At 35.1% G+C, this 21,234-nt stretch overlaps 1 protein-coding gene across 4 annotated transcripts in view; it reads right to left on the bottom strand.

Moving 5' to 3' along the window:
- CNKSR2 (connector enhancer of kinase suppressor of Ras 2) overlaps window positions 1–21,234 on the bottom strand; it is a 296,606-nt gene that overhangs the window by 113,920 nt on the left and 161,452 nt on the right. For 2 of the 4 annotated variants that reach the window (XM_075539028.1, XM_075539029.1), the window contains exons 9-11: window positions 20,824–20,970; window positions 7,523–7,656; window positions 1,428–1,639 (exon numbers count right to left, since the gene is read on the bottom strand). In XM_075539028.1, the coding sequence (XP_075395143.1) occupies window positions 1,428–1,639; window positions 7,523–7,656; window positions 20,824–20,970 (493 nt within the window). The remainder of the gene's footprint in view (window positions 1–1,427; window positions 1,640–7,522; window positions 7,657–20,823; window positions 20,971–21,234) is intronic. The other 2 variants (XM_075539030.1, XM_075539031.1) reach the window with 1 other exon arrangement.

Raw genomic sequence — 21,234 nt, 5'->3', positions numbered from 1 at the left:
TCAGCTGTCATTGCTTGCAAAGCTCTGAAGTTATTTGTATTGAGGTATGTGGGGTACATTTACGTCAGTCTTTAGATCTTAGCCCTAAGTTAGAGAGGGCACAAGCCATTAAGTATCTGTGGAATAAATAAATGAGAATCTTATGGACTTTTCGAAAATTCCACTCAAGCAATTTTCTGTTCCTTTAAATTGTTGTTTTACATTCATTGAGTCTCACTGAGAGTCTCCTATCTTCAGTTTATTTTAGTAATCATTGGGTAACAAAGATGGCAGGCCTTCATATTACAGAGGTATTTATAATGCTGTAGGGGAGAAAAGCAAAGGCAGAAGAATCGAAACATAATGGCTTAAAATTAAGTGCTACCAGAATAGTCTAATTGAGAAGCTATGCCGAAAAAGCACTTGTACAGAGAATAACCTAAGTATAGTACCTGTTCCTTAGGGTCAACTTGGAAAAAAATCATAAAAAGCAGTGCCCAAGAGCATTAGAAAGCAAGGCAGAGTAATAAAGTACGTGAGGCCTGTTATTCTGGTGTCACAGGAGCTAGGTAAAGGGCCATGATGAACACGTTGAGGTATGGAGCATTTTAAACAACTTTTTGTCTGCTCAGCTGCCACTGGAGAATGTCTGGACTAATGAGGAGGGAATCTTGTTCTTCCCCACAGTATATATTAGTGCCTCATGGAAAATTATAGTTTGGAAACTGGGTAAAAAAGGAACATGGTCTTCCAATTGCTATCATTTTAGAATAGTACCACATGCTTTCCTACTTTGACTTTAGGCAACTTTATCTGCAAAGCACTATGTTGGTTTTTTTTTAAAGTACTGTGACTGGTTCACTTTTGTTAAATATAAAAAAAATCCTAGATATATGGCAACTCTAGGCCCATTTCTGTCTGGTATATAACATGTCCATCTGGTTAAAATGTCAACTTTCCTACTCATATATCAAATTCATTTTATAGCTTCTGTAAAAAATATAAAAATTAAGTTCCCAGAAAACTCTAATTTTGAGATTTAAAAGCATTCCCAAGGAATAAGGAAACAAATTTATTTTAAAGAAGTCATGTTAACATGAGGTATTCATTGTAGAACACAAGAAAAACCCCTTTGAATTACATACTCCATTTTGGAAACATCTGACACACAAAAAAGTACATGTGATTCTAAAAAGATTGTCATTTAATCATTAATGAGCTCAATTGTTACTACTGTCCTGACTTATCTTTGGAAAACTTAGGATAATTTCTAATTTCATGCCTCAGAGTGAAGATTCCACGTAGAAGCACATGACCGACACAGATCCCCTATAAAGATTCCAATGCTATCAAGCAATTCTCACAGTCCAACACCTATGCAGGGGCATAAAGACTTTTGTGGCAGAAGTACATTCTAACAGAAATGTTCAAAGAGAAGGCATAGTTACCGTAAGTTGGTGTGCTCTCTCGTCTTCCTTGACTGCTGGGCCTTCCTTTCTCATATTCATAACAATACAAGACAGTATCTTCCTCAACAATATTAAATCTCTTTCGATATTCCTGATCCAAAAATGAATTTGGTGATTCCGATCCCTTATGGACTGGCTTGCCCACCATGTGGCCCCTGAGGTCTTCACAGGGAAGGTTTCCCTTTTCATCTCTATGGAAGGGTACATAGAGGAGGAGGAGGTAAGAAAGAGTTAGGGTTCATTTTAGTGCCTAAAATAACAGCACCTTTCCCAAACACAGTATCTTTTAATCTTTTTAACTTTCAAAGGACGGTTATAGGGAAAATGTGTAATTATTCCTACTTAGGAGAAAGAAAATGCTAGGGTTCAGACAGGTTACATGATGTGGCTAAATGTCACACAGCTAAAAATGGGAAGCAATGGGCCATGGACTTTCAACTCTTTTTTCTGGTCAATGTTTTTCTATTCTGTCATAAATGAAAATCATTAGAGCATATAAACTTGGCTTTGGTCTTTAAAGTGGTATTAACCATGTTACATTAGCTTTGTTAAATTAACAACGTTAAATGAGCTCTGTTCTATCAGCTGGCACTTCAAACCCACAAGGTGCTCCGTGAGAGAGAGAAGAGAGATTGTCTGCTTTTATAGCCTTGGCAACCCTATCCAGGGTTGCTATGAATCGAAACGCATTGATGCCAGCAGATTTGATTTGGGGTTGGCTTAAAAACAAAGATTTACTTAGGAACTATCGCCTCTGTAAAGGGGTACTACAGGCATAAGAAACAAATTAGCATTGATGTAAACTGGTATTGTAAGAATTTTAAACAACATTGCCAATAATTTAAAATAAACTTTAATGTCAATAATTAGCCTTAGTATTCAAGGTCTCTGTTTCTCAGTTAAGAGTAAAATACGGGATTTTCACAGAACTCACTCTAAATGGAAGAATCAGCATTTCATTATATGCAAGTGATTCGTATAGAAAGAAGATGGAATAGCATGAAATCTGGAATGTAGGGCAGTGACGAGTTTCTTTGTTCTACAACAGTGGTTCTCAGCCTTCCTAATGCTGCATCCCTTTAATACAGTTCCGCATGTTGTGGTGAATGCCCTACTATAAAATTATTTTCGTTGCTACTTCATAATGAATCGGGCAACCCCTGTGAAAAGGTTGTTTGACCTCCAAAGGAGTCATGACCCACAGGTTGAAATCTGCTGTTATACAGGATTCTACAGCAAAGAATCTCCAAAAATACATAGGATCCTTAAAACCTCTTACTTATACATCGTAATTGGTATTAGGGGTTATTTTGATAGAATTTTGTGGTAATTTGATAGAAATATTCTATTTATGATTGGTTAAATAGAACTTTGTTTAGTTTGATTCACTACTTATAAAAATGTTAGAAAGACTTGTCTTCTGGAACATGAGTAGTCATATAAGGGAGATATGTTTCTTCCCTTGTCTGTTATTACTTAGATTTCTTTTTAGCACTTAATCGTTTCCCGTTATCGGAAACATGCCATGAATATAATGAAATTTGAAAAAAAACTTAATTTTATATTATATTCTAAGGTTGAACTCTTAAATCTATAGAAAACAACTCCCAATCAACTAAGTCCTATTGTATCATATGAAGATAGTGATAAGCTGGTAAAAATATCAAATAAGTATCTCAGGATCTTCTAGCTGTCTGTCTGCCTGTCCCCCTCTCTCTTACACCCTAATTTGGCTCACCAAATGTAGAGAGCCATATTCCTATTACTTGAAATATGTACTACATGGTACATGCTATTCAGTCTAACTTATTGCAAGCTGAAGTTGCCACTTACATTTCCATGTCCTCTTTATATTTTTAAAATGAAAGTATTGTTGATTATTCAATTATAACTGCAGAGCTAGTTCTTAAGCAGCATTCAGAAAGTACAAAGGCAGAATTTTTTATTTATCTCATTGAGAACTTTTTTCTGAACAAATTCCCTGGTCGTTTTTGTTACCGTTAGTCCGCAGTCAAAAAGAAATTCACACTGCAATTTCCTTGCAAAGAGCTGCAAGGCATTTGTGGCAACTGGCACAAGGTTAATGCCTATTTACAAATGGGCAGGCGTCTCTCTGAAGCCTCGAAATGGAATGTCAATGCAGCTGAGATCAGAGGGTAATTAATCCACCATGCTCCATTTCTATGGACATACCCTGCGGTAGAATGCTGCAAGTGCTGCTTATGATATGAAACGGCAGCAACAACAAAGCCCAATGCTCTTGGGCCAATTCCGAGTCATAGAGACCTTATATATGGTTTCCAATGCTATACATCTTTCAGAAGCAGATAGTCTCATCTTTCTCCTGAGGAGAGGCTACTGGGTTTGAACCACTAACCCTGAGATTAGGGCCCAATGCTAAGGAGGCAGTCGATGAGCCATATACCAACCTGGGCAGATGAATTAAACATCTCTACATGAAACACCCTCAGATAAAAGTGAATTAAAGGAAGTACAACCCCCAAAACAGCAAAATAAATTCATAAATGTGTTGTACATACATACATATCACGAGTACCTGAAGAATTTTTTAGTATTCATTAATTGCATTACAAAGTTCTTTAAAATTTAATGCTATACATTTGCCCATGTACTAATCTAGATTCTTTATTTATTAGAGTTTTAAGGTAAAGGATGCAAAGAATAGTGCTTTATTAGTTAAAGGCACACAACGGAGCAAATAAGAAATAAATTAATGCTTTAACTTCATAGGCATGAAAAGAGTTATACTGTTCATTTGTATAATAAAAAAGAATTTGATTGCATGCAAAATGTACTATCTATCATGATTTATGGCAGCTGTATATAGTCACAAAACAAGTCTCTCATTTCAAAAACTTAAATGCTTTGTCTTTTGTGACCACGACTTTTCCTGAAATAAATATGTTCAAAGAACTGTAATTACATGGAGAAAATTCTACTAAACTTGAGTACGTATCTTACCATTTTTTAAAATGAGAAGCCATTTGTAAGCTTAAAATCCAGACTAAATATAAGGCTGCAGCTTCTTTGATGCATGGACTGTTCTGATTATGCTAGAAAATATTATGTAACCTGCTAACTAGTAATGAGGCAAAATATCTTTTGAATATTCTGCTACATTATATCCTAAGATCAACTAAAAATCAATTAGCAGAAAAAGAAAGGTCCCAGGTGCAACTGAGTTGATTAGAACGCATAGAGACCCTACAGGGCAGAATAGAATTGCTCCTTTGAGTTTTGAGGTTGTACATCTTCATGGGAGGAGAAAGCCTCATCCATCTCTTGTGAAGCATCTGGTGGTTTGAACCACTAGACCTTGTGGTTATCAGCTCAACGAGTAAACCACTACTCTATCAGTGCTCCATAAAGCAAGATAGTAAACAGTAATTAGGAACTTTACCAAAAAGTATGAAGCTTTCAAGTCTTGCTGGTAAAACAAGGATCATCCTTGCGATATTTGAACCTCTCGTGTTCTCTAGTACAGTTTTTGTTTTATGAAAAAAAATCATTTTCTGGTGAATTAGGTCAAGCTTTACAGAGCAGATAATCAGTTTTACATTCAACAGCCCATCAGACCTTCCATTGTCTTTCCCTATTTCCACTGTTTGCCCGGTTCCCTCTTGCAAGATATTATCTCCCTCTTCACCCTAGTTAGCACCTGTCTACTCTCTAGCCCAGCGGTTCTCAACCTTCCTAACGCCGTGACCCTTTCAGACAGTTCCGTGTGTTGTGGTGATTTCCACCCATAAAATTATTTTCGTCGCTACTTCAAAACTGTCATTTTGCTATCCTTATGAATTGGGTGACCCCTGTGAAAGGGTCATTTGACACCCCCTCTAGAGGTCACAACCCACGGTTTGGGAACCACTGCTCTAGCCTGCCTTCCCCTAGCCACATTTCACCGACCACACCTGACATCCATAAAAGGCTTCTTCTTTTGGCATGAAAATCTTTTCTTGATTTTTTTAATAACAGTGGTCTCATATGATACTTGTCTCTTTTGATTGACTAAACTCAGCACATTGTACCCAGAAGACAAGCAGTATCATTTTACCCTTCTGAAGTATATTTAAATATTTTCTAAGAAACATTATTCATAAGCTCCTCTCCCTCTAAAACTAAAAAATATTTTTTAATTCAGAAATTTGATAACAACCTTTTGATATATATATTGATATAGATAGGATTTTGAATAGTAATAAAGAGAAAAATAGGAAGGAAAAAAAGCCTACCCCACTGTCATCAAGTCTTTCCCAACTTGTAGGGAACCTATATTGTGGTCTCAGACAGTACATATTTTTTTACATGGATTTTTAATTTCAATAGAGGCGCCCAAATTGCTCTCCCCTTCCCAAAAAAGGCATTTTAAAAAATCATTTTATTAGGGGTTCATACAATTCTTATCAAAAGACTGTAAATCTTTGCAAGAGCAGACAGCCACAAATTTCTCCTCATGGAATTGCTAGTGCGTTTGAACTGCCAACCTTGAAGTTAGTAGTCCAATGCTTACCCCAAAGTGTCACCTCGGGTTCTCTCTGAAGAATAAGGCCCTTTAAACAATCATTTGCGCTTAAATATAAATCTTCTCGATTAAAGTAAAAACCCTCCAAAATAATTTGTCCTATTTAAAGCACACATCCTTGTACAGGAGTACCGAGGACGCTAGACATTATCTTCCTAGAGTAAATGCAACTTTTATTTTAGTAGGATATTGGATGGGTGTGTGCATCTGATTGCAAATTGAACCTATGGCTATAAATTATATACTAGAATATTTTATAGAATGTTAGTTTAGTAAATGATATCTTCTCATAAACATGTTTCCATAGGTATATTTAAATTTCAAAAATCAGGACAAAAATGTTTATAAAGCCAACTATAGTTTTATTACTCGATAACAACCTGGTTTTTGCAGACAGGTCATATTGCCAGGCAGTATTCAGTACCTAAAATGTCAGTACTATCATAAACAATAGAATAAGGTTTTCTGAAAAAGTAGGGGCTCTAAAATAAAGCAAATGGAAATTGATTAGACATATAATGTTTCAGTAATTATACATACAGAAGAAATTTAATATTAAGTATGGCCCTTAGAAAGAAGGGACCTAAATGACTGCTTTGAAATAATTGCACAACAAATTTCAAAACTGAGTCAATTTTTTGGTTACTGGTACTAATTATCTCTATTTAGTGCTAAGCCTTCCTCACAATGTTTGCATTCCACAAGACTAGTTAAAAGTATGCTTTTGGACAGAATGTATTACAAACAAAGTCATGTTCTCCTAGGACTGTCAGGAATTTCAAATAGGAGACTGGAAATGAAACTAAGATATAGCCTCAAGACAACAGACTTTAAATGGTAATATATTCTCTTGCAAACTTTCCGTGCTTTCTGAAACAAAAATGAACCAAGGAAATAGAAATCTAGAATTTCTATTATCATTTTTTTAAAAAGAAAGAAAAACTATCTGGACCACATCAACTTAAGAAAGCATAAACAATGTCTATAACTTTTCCTCTTCAAAGAGCAGGAAAAGCTTCAAAGTACACTGGGATGCCCTGGGTCTTCTTAGCCCAAGGGCCTCACTTATTCATTACCTGGTAAAGTCACTGCAGCTACTATTTCACACTACTCTCCTATTATTTTTTCCTATTATTTGAGAAAAATGGGTATAAGAGAGTAACACATAGTTCATGTTTTAATAACAGTGCTCTCATATGATATTTGTCTCTTTTGATTGACTAAACTCAGCACAATGTACCCAGAAGACAAGCCAGTATCATTTACCCTTCTTAAGTATATTTAAATATTTTCTAGGAAACATTATTCATAAGTTCCTGTAGCTCTAAAACTAAAGAAAAATATTTTTAATGCATTAATTACTGTAATTGTTAACAGAGTACATTATTAATAATGGAGTGACTTTCCAGAAGGTGCTCAGAATTTCTGAGAAAATATTCATTTGGGAATTGACTTCACAGTTTCTCCACTGTTCCTTGGATTAGACTTTAGATAGAAGCTGACCAGAGCAACATTATGGTTACTTTTGTACCTGGGAATGTATGGTTCGGCAGGTGGAGGGGGGATGTAGAGGTCCTGGAGGGCAGAACTGTCTCTTTTGGTGGGTGTACTGATGGTGCTGGAAGGCGTGGCAACGCTGCTTGTGGGACTTCTAGGTATAAGAGGCTGGTTAAAATGAAAAAGAAAATACATACGCACACAACACACAAAACAACAACAACAATGACACAGGGTTATTTTAAAATATCTATTTCTGCTAAATTTCTGAACTTGACTGAAATCAAGAGGCATGTTATTCGGCACAGAAAGAATCCTTTGCATCTCCAAATACAAACAATTACATAAGCATTTCCCCCTTAGTTCCCAACTCACCTTTTCCTGTAGTATAACCACCTAAGAGCGACTTAAAAAACACGCAGTGGTTTGTAATGGGGAGATTGACCTCACAGCATGAAAATCTAAGCTAAATGTACTTTATCAGAATCTCACCAATACCTCCAAAGGAAGGATAATAAAAAATATTCTCGAAAGAATTTGCTTACACATATTTTGATTGATATATGAGAAAATATCTCATGTCATTTCCACTCAAAAGACAAATCAGACATTTAGGTTATCAGAATGCCAAAGATGGTCAGACCATAGTACTTTAACATGTCTTATGAAAGGCGAATTTGAAAGATTATTTTCTAAGAAAATATTTTTTTTCTTGTAAATAAAAAAACTGTCTTCTCAAACTCATTTGATGGTACGTCTTCAAATGTTTGCTGATCAAATTGACACAATAATTATTTCACTTTTAGAGGCTCATACATTTATCCTGGTTTAAAAGAATGTTGGTTGCATATCTATAAATCTGAGTTCTGTGCCTGCCTTTAACAGCTGTTCTAAAAGTTAAGATAATGGGTATTCTGTCCTAATGCCTTAACTGGAGAGCACTCCCAACTCGAAGCTTACCAGCACCTAACATTGATCATGTGCTTCATGAAATTATTCCAGAGTGGAGCTATAATTCCCTCATTTGCATCTTTCTCGCACAGACTGTATGGATTACCCACATATACAATTAACACATTAAAAGTAAGAGTTTTAGTGCAATTGAAAACCAGAGATAATGATTACAAAATGGACTGGATCTTCACATGGCAATATATCCTTTTAGCCAGTACAGAAGCAGGTTTTGCATAATTATATAGATCCATAGTTCTGTAACTTTAACAAGTATCGTTGGACAATGAAAATGGCACATTACAGCTACTTTATATCATGCTGATACTTTTGTACAGATAGACAAACTTTGTTTTAAAAACCAGGCATAAGTACAATGTATATGCACAATATAGGTCACTGGGGCAGGCTACATTGTGTAAGGTTCAGCTCACACTTTTGACTTTACTTGGTTACACTGCTCACCTTAATAGCTTGAAATCACACATCCTCCCAAAAAGATGGTTAAGTTTTAATTTATGTGAAACAGAGATGAGAAAGAGAGAAAGAGAGAGAGAGAGAGAGAGAGAGAGAGAGAGAGAGAGAGAGAGAGAGAGAGAGACAGACAGACACAGGGGAAAGAATGGATCACTTATTTTAGGACTCCATAATATTCTCTCCCATATGATATTTAAAAAGGACCTTTACATGTTAACTGAGGGATTTTAAGATATGTCAGTATGCAATAAAAGCTACTATGTTTAACTCTCCTACTTTTGGACCAGGTGGGGTATTTTGGAAACAGAACTCTTGACAATGAAACATACTGAGATTATAAATGTAATCACAGGAGTTGCAAGTTTAGGTGAATGCCATGACATTCCAAGAAACAAAGAATTAAAATTTTCAGAAGAATGTATTTTTTGTGTGCCTCTACAACCTTGAATGATTGATTCATTGGATCATATATCTAGACAAGAAAAAAATATTTGTGTGCATGCAGTTAGTGTGGATGTGGCTGTTTATAATTGTTTTCCTATGTCTGTCAGGACATCTTCATATTAAATACAGATAACATTAAACAAGAATTTTGACAAGAGTTTTATAATAAAAGAATTGAAATATTGTAAATAAAATATTCATTACACAGTACACTAACAGGTGTACGGTGAGAGGAAACTATATTCAATATGCTTTAAAAATATGTGCTTTATACAATTGATGTATGTATATGTATGGATTGTGATAAGAATTGTATGAGCCCCTAATAAAATGTAAAAAAGAGGAGGAAAAAAGAAGAAAATGGTTAGGGCAAAGAATGTACAGATGTCCTTTATACAATTGATGTATGTATATGTATAGATTGTGATAAGAGTTGTATGAGCCCCTAATAAAATGTTTTAAAAAATACTGTCTTCGAGATAATAATTATAAGCAAACTTTGGAAAAGTACTAAAAGCAAATTGCTTTTTAAGTAATCTAAAAAAATCTGACGATCTTTCCTCTCTTTTAGGACCACTATTTGTACTTCGAAGACCTCTCCCTTTTATTTTATCATCTACGGAGGTAAACAGTTTTCTTGATTAGTGCCTTCCTACCTCTTCGCATCTCCAAATAAAAAGGAAAAAATAAACTGTAAAAATGACTACAATTACAGAGTCTTTTATTGTATCTAGAGTTTTCCCAGAATTGGTTACTTCAGGTACTTGTGGCTTTCTTCTTTCAAGAAATGTAAACATCAATATCAACTGCCTTTCAACAGCGATTACTCCAGGTTTCTATTGTCAACAAGGAGTTTCCCTAAAGATCACCAGTTATTGAGATTAGCTAAGTGGTTGTTAGATATTGTCAAATCAATTCCCATTATAGCAACCTTATGTACAACAGAAACACACACTGAGTGGGCCTTTGCTATTCTCACTATCATCATTGCCAGGTTGGAGTCCATTGTAGCAGCCGTTGTTTCAATGTATTTCTATGAGGTTCTTCCTATTTTTTTGTGAACCTCTATTTTATCAAGCATGATATTTGCCGATAAAATATCCAAAGTATCCGAGACAGTTCTCACATCCTGCTTGTAAGGAGCAATTTGGTTGTACTTATTTTAAGACAGATTTACTAATTCTTCTAGCAGTCCAGGGGATGTTCAATATTCTTCTCCACCACCATAATCCAAAGGCATCCATTCTTCTTCCGTCTTCCTTATGCCCTGTCCCGCTTTCACACATGGTGGAGTGCCCCAGCTTGAATTGTGTTCCCCTAAAACACGTGTTGTAAAGATGAACTGCTATGTTATCATGCTTGTTATTATCAGGATACTATTCGTGTCGCTGTTAGGTACCTTCAACACCTAACTCAATCTCTTTTGAGTTGCGAGAGAGATTAAACGAGCAGACAAGAGAAGGAGCTATGGGGTAAGACCGATTCCAAGATACATGGAGTTAGCCAGGGACTCAGGAAGCAGAAACTGAAGAGCCAAGAACTTCACTCCAGAGCTGAAAAAAGAAACTGGCACTCCGAGTTCAGATTTCCAGCTGTTAAATTGCGAGAATACAACTTTCTGTTTGTGAAAGTTCCCCGCTGTTGTAGAAGTGCGAGACAGCTAAGGCCGTTTTCCCTCTTCTTTATCAGCAGAGTAGGGTGCGGTTCAAACAATAGCTAAAATGTGAACGCCATTTTGGAATTAATGGGTAGAGGTTAGGAGATTTTTAAGGTGCCTTAGTCAGAGTTGACTTTATGGCCGTGTTCGATTTATTTATTTATTTGAATAGCAAAAGCCTAGGTTGTCTTGAAGAGACTGTTGATAGACTTATAAAAGTCAAAACCAACAGTGGTATATCTCTTGTCTTCCAAGAAAGGAAAAGGACCGTCCCTGGAGTATCGCTTAGATCAGGAAAACTGTTGGAAGGAATGCAGAAAGCAGGTTTCTAAAGGATGTGGCTGGTCATGGCCTCCTGGGTCTAAAAGGGTAGGATTGCAGTCTCCTAGGATGCAAAAATGGTAGCTCTTTGCCAACTCAGTTGCAGTGTGGGGGGGCTGCCACCCAAAGTTGAGGGGGAAGGTTTCCATACCCAAGGGATAGAAAAATGGGCCCTATTGGGGTTAGTGGTGTGAGGACCGTACTTATATGACCCAGGAGCATGGGACCACCTAGAATTGAGGGAGCAGAGCTACCCTCCAAATGGGCTTGGATGACATAGGTGAAGGCCAGGCCTGAGGATCCAGCGTGTAGCCAATACTTAGAGTACAGAGGGCAGGGTCTTTCCCAAATGGTCTAAGTGAACAGAGGATGGTGGCCAAGCTTTGAGAGCTAATGTAAATTGTTCTGCTGGGTATGGACTTGCTTGAAGCTCGTGAACTCTTCCTCCTTTCCAATTTCTCCAATTTGTAATGCAAAGTATAACTACTTTGTCATAGTTGTGCAATTGTACTTTTCAAACAGGTCATTTGTAATCTTGGTGTCACAGATTATGAGGAAATTTTCTCCAGTATGGAATATGCATAAATTCTCATGCATATTTTGTTTTTTTGATGAGCTAGATGATGAGATTTTAGAATGCAGTTGATTTAAGACTTCCGGCACGATGTGATGGGGTAAATGTATTTTGCATGTGGGAAGAACATTGATTGGAGGGTGTGCATGTGTGTGTGTGTGCAAAGACTAGGATGTTATGAGGCAGCTGAAAATACCCTGGCTTGGGCCGGGCGCTTTAATCCACAAAGCGTTATCTTGCCTTTTAACACATTTATTTACGAGGCTGTGTGCATTAATTTTACTGAAGGCAATACATCATTGATTTCTTGATGGCTGCTTCCATGAGTGCTGATTATAGATTTAAGTAGATGATATACTTGACAACTTCCATCTTTTCTCCATTTCCCCGAATGTTGCCTCTATTGGCCAGTTGTGAGAACTTTTTCTTTTTATGTTAAAGTGTAATCTACAATGAGAGCTACAGTCTTTGATTTTCAGTGAGTGCTTAGAGTCCCCTTTGATTGCAGAAACAATGTTTTATCATTGCATGTCACTGGCTAAATTTTCCTCTAATCCTGATGCCACTGGTTTATACAGTCCAGCTTCTTGGATTATTTACTCAGCATGCAGATTGACTAAGTATGGTGAAAGAATACATTCCTGAAATACAACTTTCCTGATTTAAAACCATGCAATATCCCCATATTTTTACAGGTTCCACATGATCACAATTAAGTGTTCTGGAATTTTAATTCTTTGTAATATGAATAAGTTGCTATGATTCACACCACTAAATACCTTTATATAGCCAATAAACTAAAGGTAATTATTCTTTCAGCAAGGATCCATATTATATTAGCAATATTGTTCCATGTCCTCGTATAAATTGGGCTCTAATATCTAGCAGTTCCCTGTTGACAGACTGTTCTAATTGTTCATATTTGCCAGTTGAGGCTTAAATTTTTCTTCAGTTCTTTCAGTTTGAGAAATATAGGTGTTCGACCCTTTTGGTTTTGGTATTCTAAATCCAGATTTTTGTACATTTTAATAAAATACTTTTCTTTCTGCAGCTGTCCTCTGAAATCTTCGGTTGAGGTCTTTATGCTTCATTATTTCTTCCTTTTGCTTTTGTTATTCTACATTCAAGAGCAAGTATTCAGTCTCCTCGTATCCATATTTTGCATTTTCTTTCTAAAGACTTTGTGGTCTCTTCCTGCATGCTGTCTTAAGATGTTATCAAACAATTCATTTGGTCTTTGGCCATTAGTGGTCAGTGCATCACATCGGTTCTTGTGATGGATTCTAAATTTTGGTGGGATATACTCGAGGTTGTACTTTGGTCTTGTGGACTAGATTTAAATTTCTTCAGCTTCAACGTGAACCTGATGGTCAGTTTTGAAATTGGCCCCTGGTCTTATTCTAGCTGATGATATTGAGCTTTTCTATCTTATCTTTCCACAAATGGTGGCGATTTGCTTCTTGTTTATTCCATCCAGCGAGGTTCACATCACTGTTATTTAAAATAGGTATTTTCAATGAATAAGTTGTTGGTATCGTAAAATTTTATCATGGCATTATTTCTATCACCAATGCCATATTTTCCAACTGTCGATGCTTCTGGTTTTGCTTTCAACTTTTGCATTCCAATCATCAGTAAATCATCAAAGCATTTGATCGCATGTTTGCTCAATTTCAGAATGCAGAAGTTGGTGAACATTTTCCATGCCTTCGTGTATGGCATTAGCAGTCATTGTGTATATTTGACTAACAGTACTGTTCATTAGTTTTCCTTGTAGGAATATGGATATCATCTTACCATTGCTAGCAAGATAAGGAAAAACGAGCCTCTGTGACATTTTAAAACAGATCATTGATTAGATTGATCACACCAGTGATTTTACTAGTTGAATTAGTTGAAAAGAACTAATTCTTTCACAGAAAAATGTAATTAGCCACCCTCATTGTTTAGTTCAACTGGATAGTTTCTTTATTAACAGGTCAATCATGGAAGATATTTTGACACCTTTATGATGCAGATATAATTGGGTTTGTAAATATGTATCAGGTGTACAAGTATATTTAGTTTTTTAGACTAACTATTGTTTTTGATAAGCTAATCCAAATTAAAAGAAACAAATTAAAAAATTAAAAATAAACCACATTTAAAAATAAGTGGGTAAACTTAGACATTAGGCCATGAAAAATAAAGTATGGCGAAACAGAAGCTTCATGGTAAAATGAAATAGCTAATTAACTCTCCAAACAAAAATTACAATTTCTTAAAATTTTCTTTAACTTTGACAGTTTAAAGAGTGCAAGATTAGACACCTAAAAGAATTAAAAATGCATTAAAACATTCGAAAGATAAGCACAATTTGACTAAATCAGAGACAGAAAAATGATACAATTAGATGAAGTTACCAGTGAATGATTCCTACTTATAACAAGTGACAATGAAAATAAACCTATTACCAATAACCATTCGGGTGCACACCAAAAGTAACAAATTTAGCTTCCTTTAACTCAACAAGGGAGATCTCTCAGCATTCAATTAAAATGCTCATAGAAATAATCTTTAGTATGACAACAATATCTAAAAATTAGGGTATAATAGTGAAAAAGAGTAGCATGTTATATTTTGGCAGCATTTAATCATTCGTTCTTACGTATAAGCACTGACCATTATACTGCACATGCTTTTCAACTTAAAGAAAACAGGATAAATAAATGGAAATATTATTTTCTTTATACCGGTTAGCTTGTCATTTTGATTACTTTTTCTTACAGTAGTATGGAAAGACAGTAACTATCAACACAGAGAAAATACAAAAATATTACTCAAGAAAGCGTGAAGCTCCAGTTTAATTTGATCCATTACAGTGTGTAATAACGTATGACATGGTTTTATTTCCTAGGAGGATCTTGTCATACATTTATAATTCATATCTCTCCATTAATGAAGCTCCAACACGGAATATACCTTTTCCTACGTGATTGTTCTTCTACAGCTGGACGTACAGGCACCCATTGCTCTCAGTGGCCAAATGCTACGTAAAATGTTCCTATGAAGCTCTGTAAATCGACCTTTATAACCGTAGACCAATTAATGACAACCTACTACTGCTAATAGGACTCAGAAATCTACTATGTACAACTTGTTAATACATTTCTCACGGGATCTCAACTAGAGGATAGATTTAATACTGTAAAGGTGTATCCCAAAATGCTTTATGGCACAAATCATCCTCTGCAAAAAGAGTGGTGGCTTGAGCAATAATAGCCTACTGGTTCAGCGTAAACATCATTGGAAAGTTGTCATTATTGTGAAAGGAAGTTTTCTTTTGTAAGAGATCACTGAAGTCTCAGTTCAATTCCTTTGCTGGATCAGGTGTTTTCTTTGTACTCCCAAATTCTAACATCTCGAAAGCAACTGAGCATATCTGGGAGCTATCAATGTATCTCTGAAATTCTTAATTATCTTAAAGACAATGAGAAAAGAATTTCTATATTTAAGGAACGAAATTTACATTTATCAACTTTTGGCAAGGACACCTTAATTTTGTTGTCTGTCTCGTAACCGATCCAACTTTGATAAGACCTACAAAAAGTATTGAATGAAACCAATGACATAAACACAGCCCAAACATTAAAGATGAAAACAGTGCATGATGCAGGTATCTATAAAATTAACTAATGCAAATGCTCACACAAAGCTCGCTTTACCTTGTGTGGGTTGGGGTGGCGTGGAGGGAGATACACACTGCAATACAAATGATCACATCAAGCACCAAGCCCAGCCATTTATTTTATTCACTTTTGGAAATAAACACAGATTCAAGTGGATCACAATATCCCATTATGCTAGCATAGAACATTCACACCAGTCCTTTTCATTTGGTCCACGTACACGATTACAATCTCCAACACCAGTAACCAAATATTGTTTTATGTTAGCAGCTCTCTCTGGATTATCTAAACAAATGTTCCAGGGAAAATGGATTCTTGATTTGAGGAGACAAGACAAGATGCCTTATGCAATATAGTTTTAAATTCCTTAATGATATAAAAAAACGCTAAATCTAATTTGGAAAATGATTGGACATACTCTTGTCTAGCTATTCTTTTCATAGGTTGTAAATTACTTGCAAATAATATAAGCATAATTCTTCCACTTTTAGTGGCTTCACAGCTTTTTCTGGATTCAAAATTTATAAATACAAAATAGTACAATATTCTTTTATGAGCATGTAATTTTACCTCTCCTATTCCACTTGCAGACAAATAGGACTACAGATTTGATATAGAAACTATATCATGTAACCTAGACTCTTTCCACTCACGAACAAAAGTTTAATGTGTGACACAATTGTTTGTACTATTTATAACTTGGCCATGTGAAACAGCCAATGCTTCTGCTTCCAGTCAGCACAATTATGTTTTTATTTTTAAAAACTGTTACTTTTCCTAGTGTTTTCCTAATATTAGTTCACAACTAGTGTTAATAATATTATATTATTTTTATTAGTTCTCTTTACAAAACATGCTTCTAAAACTCTTAGTAGCATATATTTTCTTTTTTTGTCCCAACCATGTAACATATATTTTCTATCACTATTGTTTTTTTTTTCAGTTACAAAGACCCATACATTTAATACTGAAGTACGTGCTAATTGCTTATATCTTTTGATTTTTACAGAAAGACTTCAACCATTCATATCTGTATATGGTTGAAATGCAGTGTAAGCAGGATTCTCCCGTTTTCACACCAGGTGTTAGTCAAAAACATCTGATATGAATTTCTGCCTTCCATTAAATATCCTGCAAAAATGGTATCTAAAGTAATGGTAAGCATTAAAACTTTAGCTGAAAAGCACACAACCATGAAAGTATAACTATGGCATGAATATAAGAAATTTATGTATTAGAAATTCAGTTTGGGAACATAATGCTAATGATACAACTTGAATGTAATAAAACTGGTTTGAGCCCTAGTGTCTAGCACAGATTCTAACGGTCATCTCTGAGAAGAGTCCTCACCACATAAGGCTGGGCTCTTAAATGTTTTTGAAAATTATTTTTCCCAATGATGATTTCAAGGAGCATTCTTGGCAACGTCCAACTAATTCTTCCACACATTTCTTATTAAAACAATTACACCACCCATGCATCTTCATGGTCTCTGCACAATAATGTAAAACCACAAACACATAAAAATATACCTGGAAGTTTATCCACAATTCCTTGGGATTTTTCATTGAGCTGGAAAGAAGCTGTGTCTGCCATGCATACCAAGGAGTCACGGTGCATACCAGAATACAGTAAATTAGCAGAGTGCCACTAAGGATTTCTTTGTTTTAAAAAAAGCTCTCGTGAAGCAAAGAATTCCTAGCTTGCTATTTTAGAATAAAAGGCTGTATCTCAGGTAAGACATCACTGCTACTTATAAATGGCTGCAGACGAACACAAATTCCATTTCAAAATATTAAATCTGCTTGTAGCATTTAACTACGGCATCTCTTAGTCCTACAGCGGTGTTCCACAATGCTTGAGAAACCGGACTTTCACAAAAGAACTGCCACATTTCATGAAATGTGCTAATGGAATTGCTCTGTGACCATGAGGCTGAATTGTATGCTTTTGTTTATTTGACTAGCATATCATGAATATTTTGAAAGAAAATCAAAATTCACTGTTTTAGTGGTTTACCATTCAAAGTCACTATCCCTTTTAATTTTTTCTAGAAAAAGTGGTCTTTTCATTAAAATAATAATAATCTTGTATCTTGGGGGTACATAAGGTTATATCCTATTTGTGTGGGCACAAATTACTTTCTTTTAGTTAAAAATTCAATATTCCTTATATTAGGATAAAATTATCTTTAGATGGATGCATTTATTCCTATTAATGTATACCTTCAGACTTCACAAACTTTTCGGTATTTTATCTGAAAAATTTAATAGGTAAATTAAGCCTGGTAAAATATTAAAAATGATGAAACAGACTGAGCTAAAGAAATGCCATGGTGTATTGCTTTTTGTACTTGGATTCTATTTAAAATAATTTCTAGTAGTACACCCTGTAGGAGAGAAAAATAAAATGAAAGAAAGAAAACTAATGTTCAATTCCTTCAGTTTGAACACTGAAGATAGGCAAGCTTAGGGGCATTTTGTACCCACTGTATTTGTACACACACCAGAAGCAAGAATATGAGAAGAATGGTCTTCGTGTTAATTTCTATACAGAGGACTATTAGTCCTATCATAAGTACTAGAAGAAAAAGTGGCCTTTAAGCAAAGTCTTAAAATCCTACAAAGCTATCTCCCAGGCCATCTCCTTCCACTAGTTCTTTGACTTTCTCTTGAGAGGCAGTGTATCTTCAACTTCCAGATCCTGAGATCCTCAGTTTTGGTCATTTTTGGTTATTTCAAAATATACATTGCATACAGATTCTGACCAGAGGTTTCCTAGATGTTTTTATATTTGTAGCACAGGCCACAGCCTAAGGAAATCTGAAACGGTACAATTGGAGGACATCAAAATGGGTTCCGGGACAGATATGGGATGATGGTGCTGGTGCACTATGTGGAGGACTTGCCTATAGCCGCAGTCCTAAGACTTGGTTTTAGCACCAGCAGGAAGCATGTTCTTAATTAGAACTAATAATATTTCTTCTGCTTAGGAAATGTGAACCCTGATACAATTTCTTGGGAGCAAGAGGCAGGTTTTTTTCCTAATAGTATTAATTTAACTATAGGTGGATGCTAATATGGTGAACCCAGTTCAGTGGAAATAACACATTCATAAAAATGTTTATTTGCACTAGGGAGAAATCACTTGTGAAAATGCTGATTGCATCCTAACCCCCGATTTTACAATTCTGAAAAAATAAATCTACAAATACATACAGACTGGTTGCATGCATAATGAGGAGTAAATATAATCAGTGATCTGGTTAGGTACAATTATTGGTGTTTAGGAATAGACCTAGGAATAAGACCTTAACTTCTATCACAGAGCTAGGAACAATGAAAAAATAAGGTATGCTTTCTAGCTTTAAAGATACACATACCAATGGGTACCTACACAAAATAAAATGTCAAATTTTCAATGTCAACATTTCATGTAAAAGTGATTTTGAACTAGCTCTTGCTGTTATTTAATTTACCACTTTAATTTCTATTTGTGGAAATGAATCCAAGGGAAGAACAAAATTTCCATTTCTTTGCTAGAGATAATCTCCCCCATTTCATGGGTCAATAGTAAACTAGCATCCTTTTGGTGTTCAATGTGAAAATACAAGGGATGGTTAAAGTTATAGAGCTGTGGTAGTAACTGGTAAAATACTCACCTACTAACTGAACTGCTGTATGGGACAAAACCCTGATGATTTTCTCCCATAAATAGTACAGCTAAAGATAACCCTCAGTTATACTCTGTCAGCTAGGAGCACTATTAGTTGAAGCCAACTCAATGGCACTTCCTCAAAACAGAGATGAGTTATTTAAATTTAAGTACACTACAAAGAGACAAAAAGCTAATGGCTGGCAGTGGGGCCTCTTTTACAAAGGTCCTATCATTCAGACTTTGAAGATGAGTCCTTGGGGACATCATGTCAATAGGATACTATAGAGTGGAAGAACAAACAACTTATAACTGCAATGAGAAAACAAAATGATGCAACATGTACATCTGGTCTGCTAATTTATGTCTTACTGAGTCTTTGAGCTTTAATGACCATGATAAAAATATGGTAATAAACATATACTGCAAATCAAATGCATTTGGACATAGGATACAGTTACATATAAACTCATTTGAAAAATAGAAAGATTCACATTAAAATTTTAAGAACCTAGGGTTGGAGCATTTTATTTGTTTTTATATGGTGTACATATAAAGTTAGCTCTGAGGCCAATAGGAACTAAAACTTTAAACAATGAAAAATCAAAACAATCAATAAGGCCATTCATATGTAATGGAGAGTTTAATTACTAGAAAAAAAATCTATGAATGGTATGAAATATTCCAATAAATGTATTAACAATTTGCACAGCAGTGACAGCAAATGACAGTTTAACATATTGCTTTGAGTTTTTATCTGAACAGTGGGCAATGCTTCATTTCAGTGGGTAAAATTTTTAAAATTAGACTTTTAAGACAAGATACTAGTCACTTCTTTATAAAAATGCAGATTTATGATGCAAAAAAGTTCTTTAGTGTTTAAAGATTATATCCTAAAATTTACTACCTCACCTCCTTGTCTTTCATCAATCACAACCATACTTTAAAATTTTCCTAGCTAACACTGCTTTACATTAATAAAATTTAATCAATACCCAGAGTAATACTTTAGAGTAATGATTTATGTTGAAAAAAAAAAGCAGAAATTCAAATGCAACAATTTCCCTCATTATGCCACTCAATGGTGGAAAGAGAAAAAAGATCGGTTAGGAGGAATGTTCTAGTTACATTTTTATTATTAATTAAAACTTGATTTCCTACTTTTTATCAATCATTATCTTATGAACTAATTTAAAATAACTTTATAAGCTATCACCTAGTTTCCTCAAGAAGTATATGCAAATACAATTTGAACAATAGAAGATTATATCACAAAATGAAACTTTTTGTTTTTCATTTCTATCCCTAGTTTGGCAATGAAATAACTTGTGGTTCTTTGGAATTAAGCTTCAAATGTTTACAAATTAAGCCAGGGTTCTTTATCATTTGGGATTAATTATAGTAACTCTCAGATTTCATCACAATTAAGCCTATTCGGATAAGCTGTGAAGAGATCATTTTACAAACAAATTTCCAAAAGCATACAAGATTAATCCATATGCTGCTTAGATGAGGCACAATAAAGAAGCATTACTGAGATAATCTATGGCTAAAATGATGGTGTATGACTTATGATTAAGCTTCATTACCTGCAGAGCAAGGGGCTTCCATCTCATATTTTTCAGTAAAGCTGGTGCTGAGGTAAGCATGCTCTGAGGTCGCTTTTTCAAAGTTAAGATAACACCACTCGGGTCCTCTCGTAGTGCATTCACCAAATTTTTCAACTGCCACCCCACCTGGTAACCAGCAAAATCATTACAATAAAATTGAGGTACAGTATTCAAGATTTAATGTTCTCCCCCTTTAATAAGATTAGTTTTTTTAATCACATAATTGGTGTACCATCCTATCAATTTTCAGGAGATTTATACTCAAGAAAGAAATTTTATCACTGACTTGATTAAGCATGTTATCGCATAAGAGTCCATATCAAAATGAGACAACATAGTGGACATTTACCATGTCAAAGGAGAGGCTAGACCAGTATCCTGTCACCATTA

Source organism: Tenrec ecaudatus, chromosome X (assembly GCF_050624435.1).
Source record: "Tenrec ecaudatus isolate mTenEca1 chromosome X, mTenEca1.hap1, whole genome shotgun sequence".
NCBI classification, from domain to species: domain Eukaryota; kingdom Metazoa; phylum Chordata; class Mammalia; order Afrosoricida; family Tenrecidae; genus Tenrec; species Tenrec ecaudatus.
Note: the sequence above shows the minus strand (reverse complement) of the source record. Positions and strands in the feature narration are given on the sequence as shown.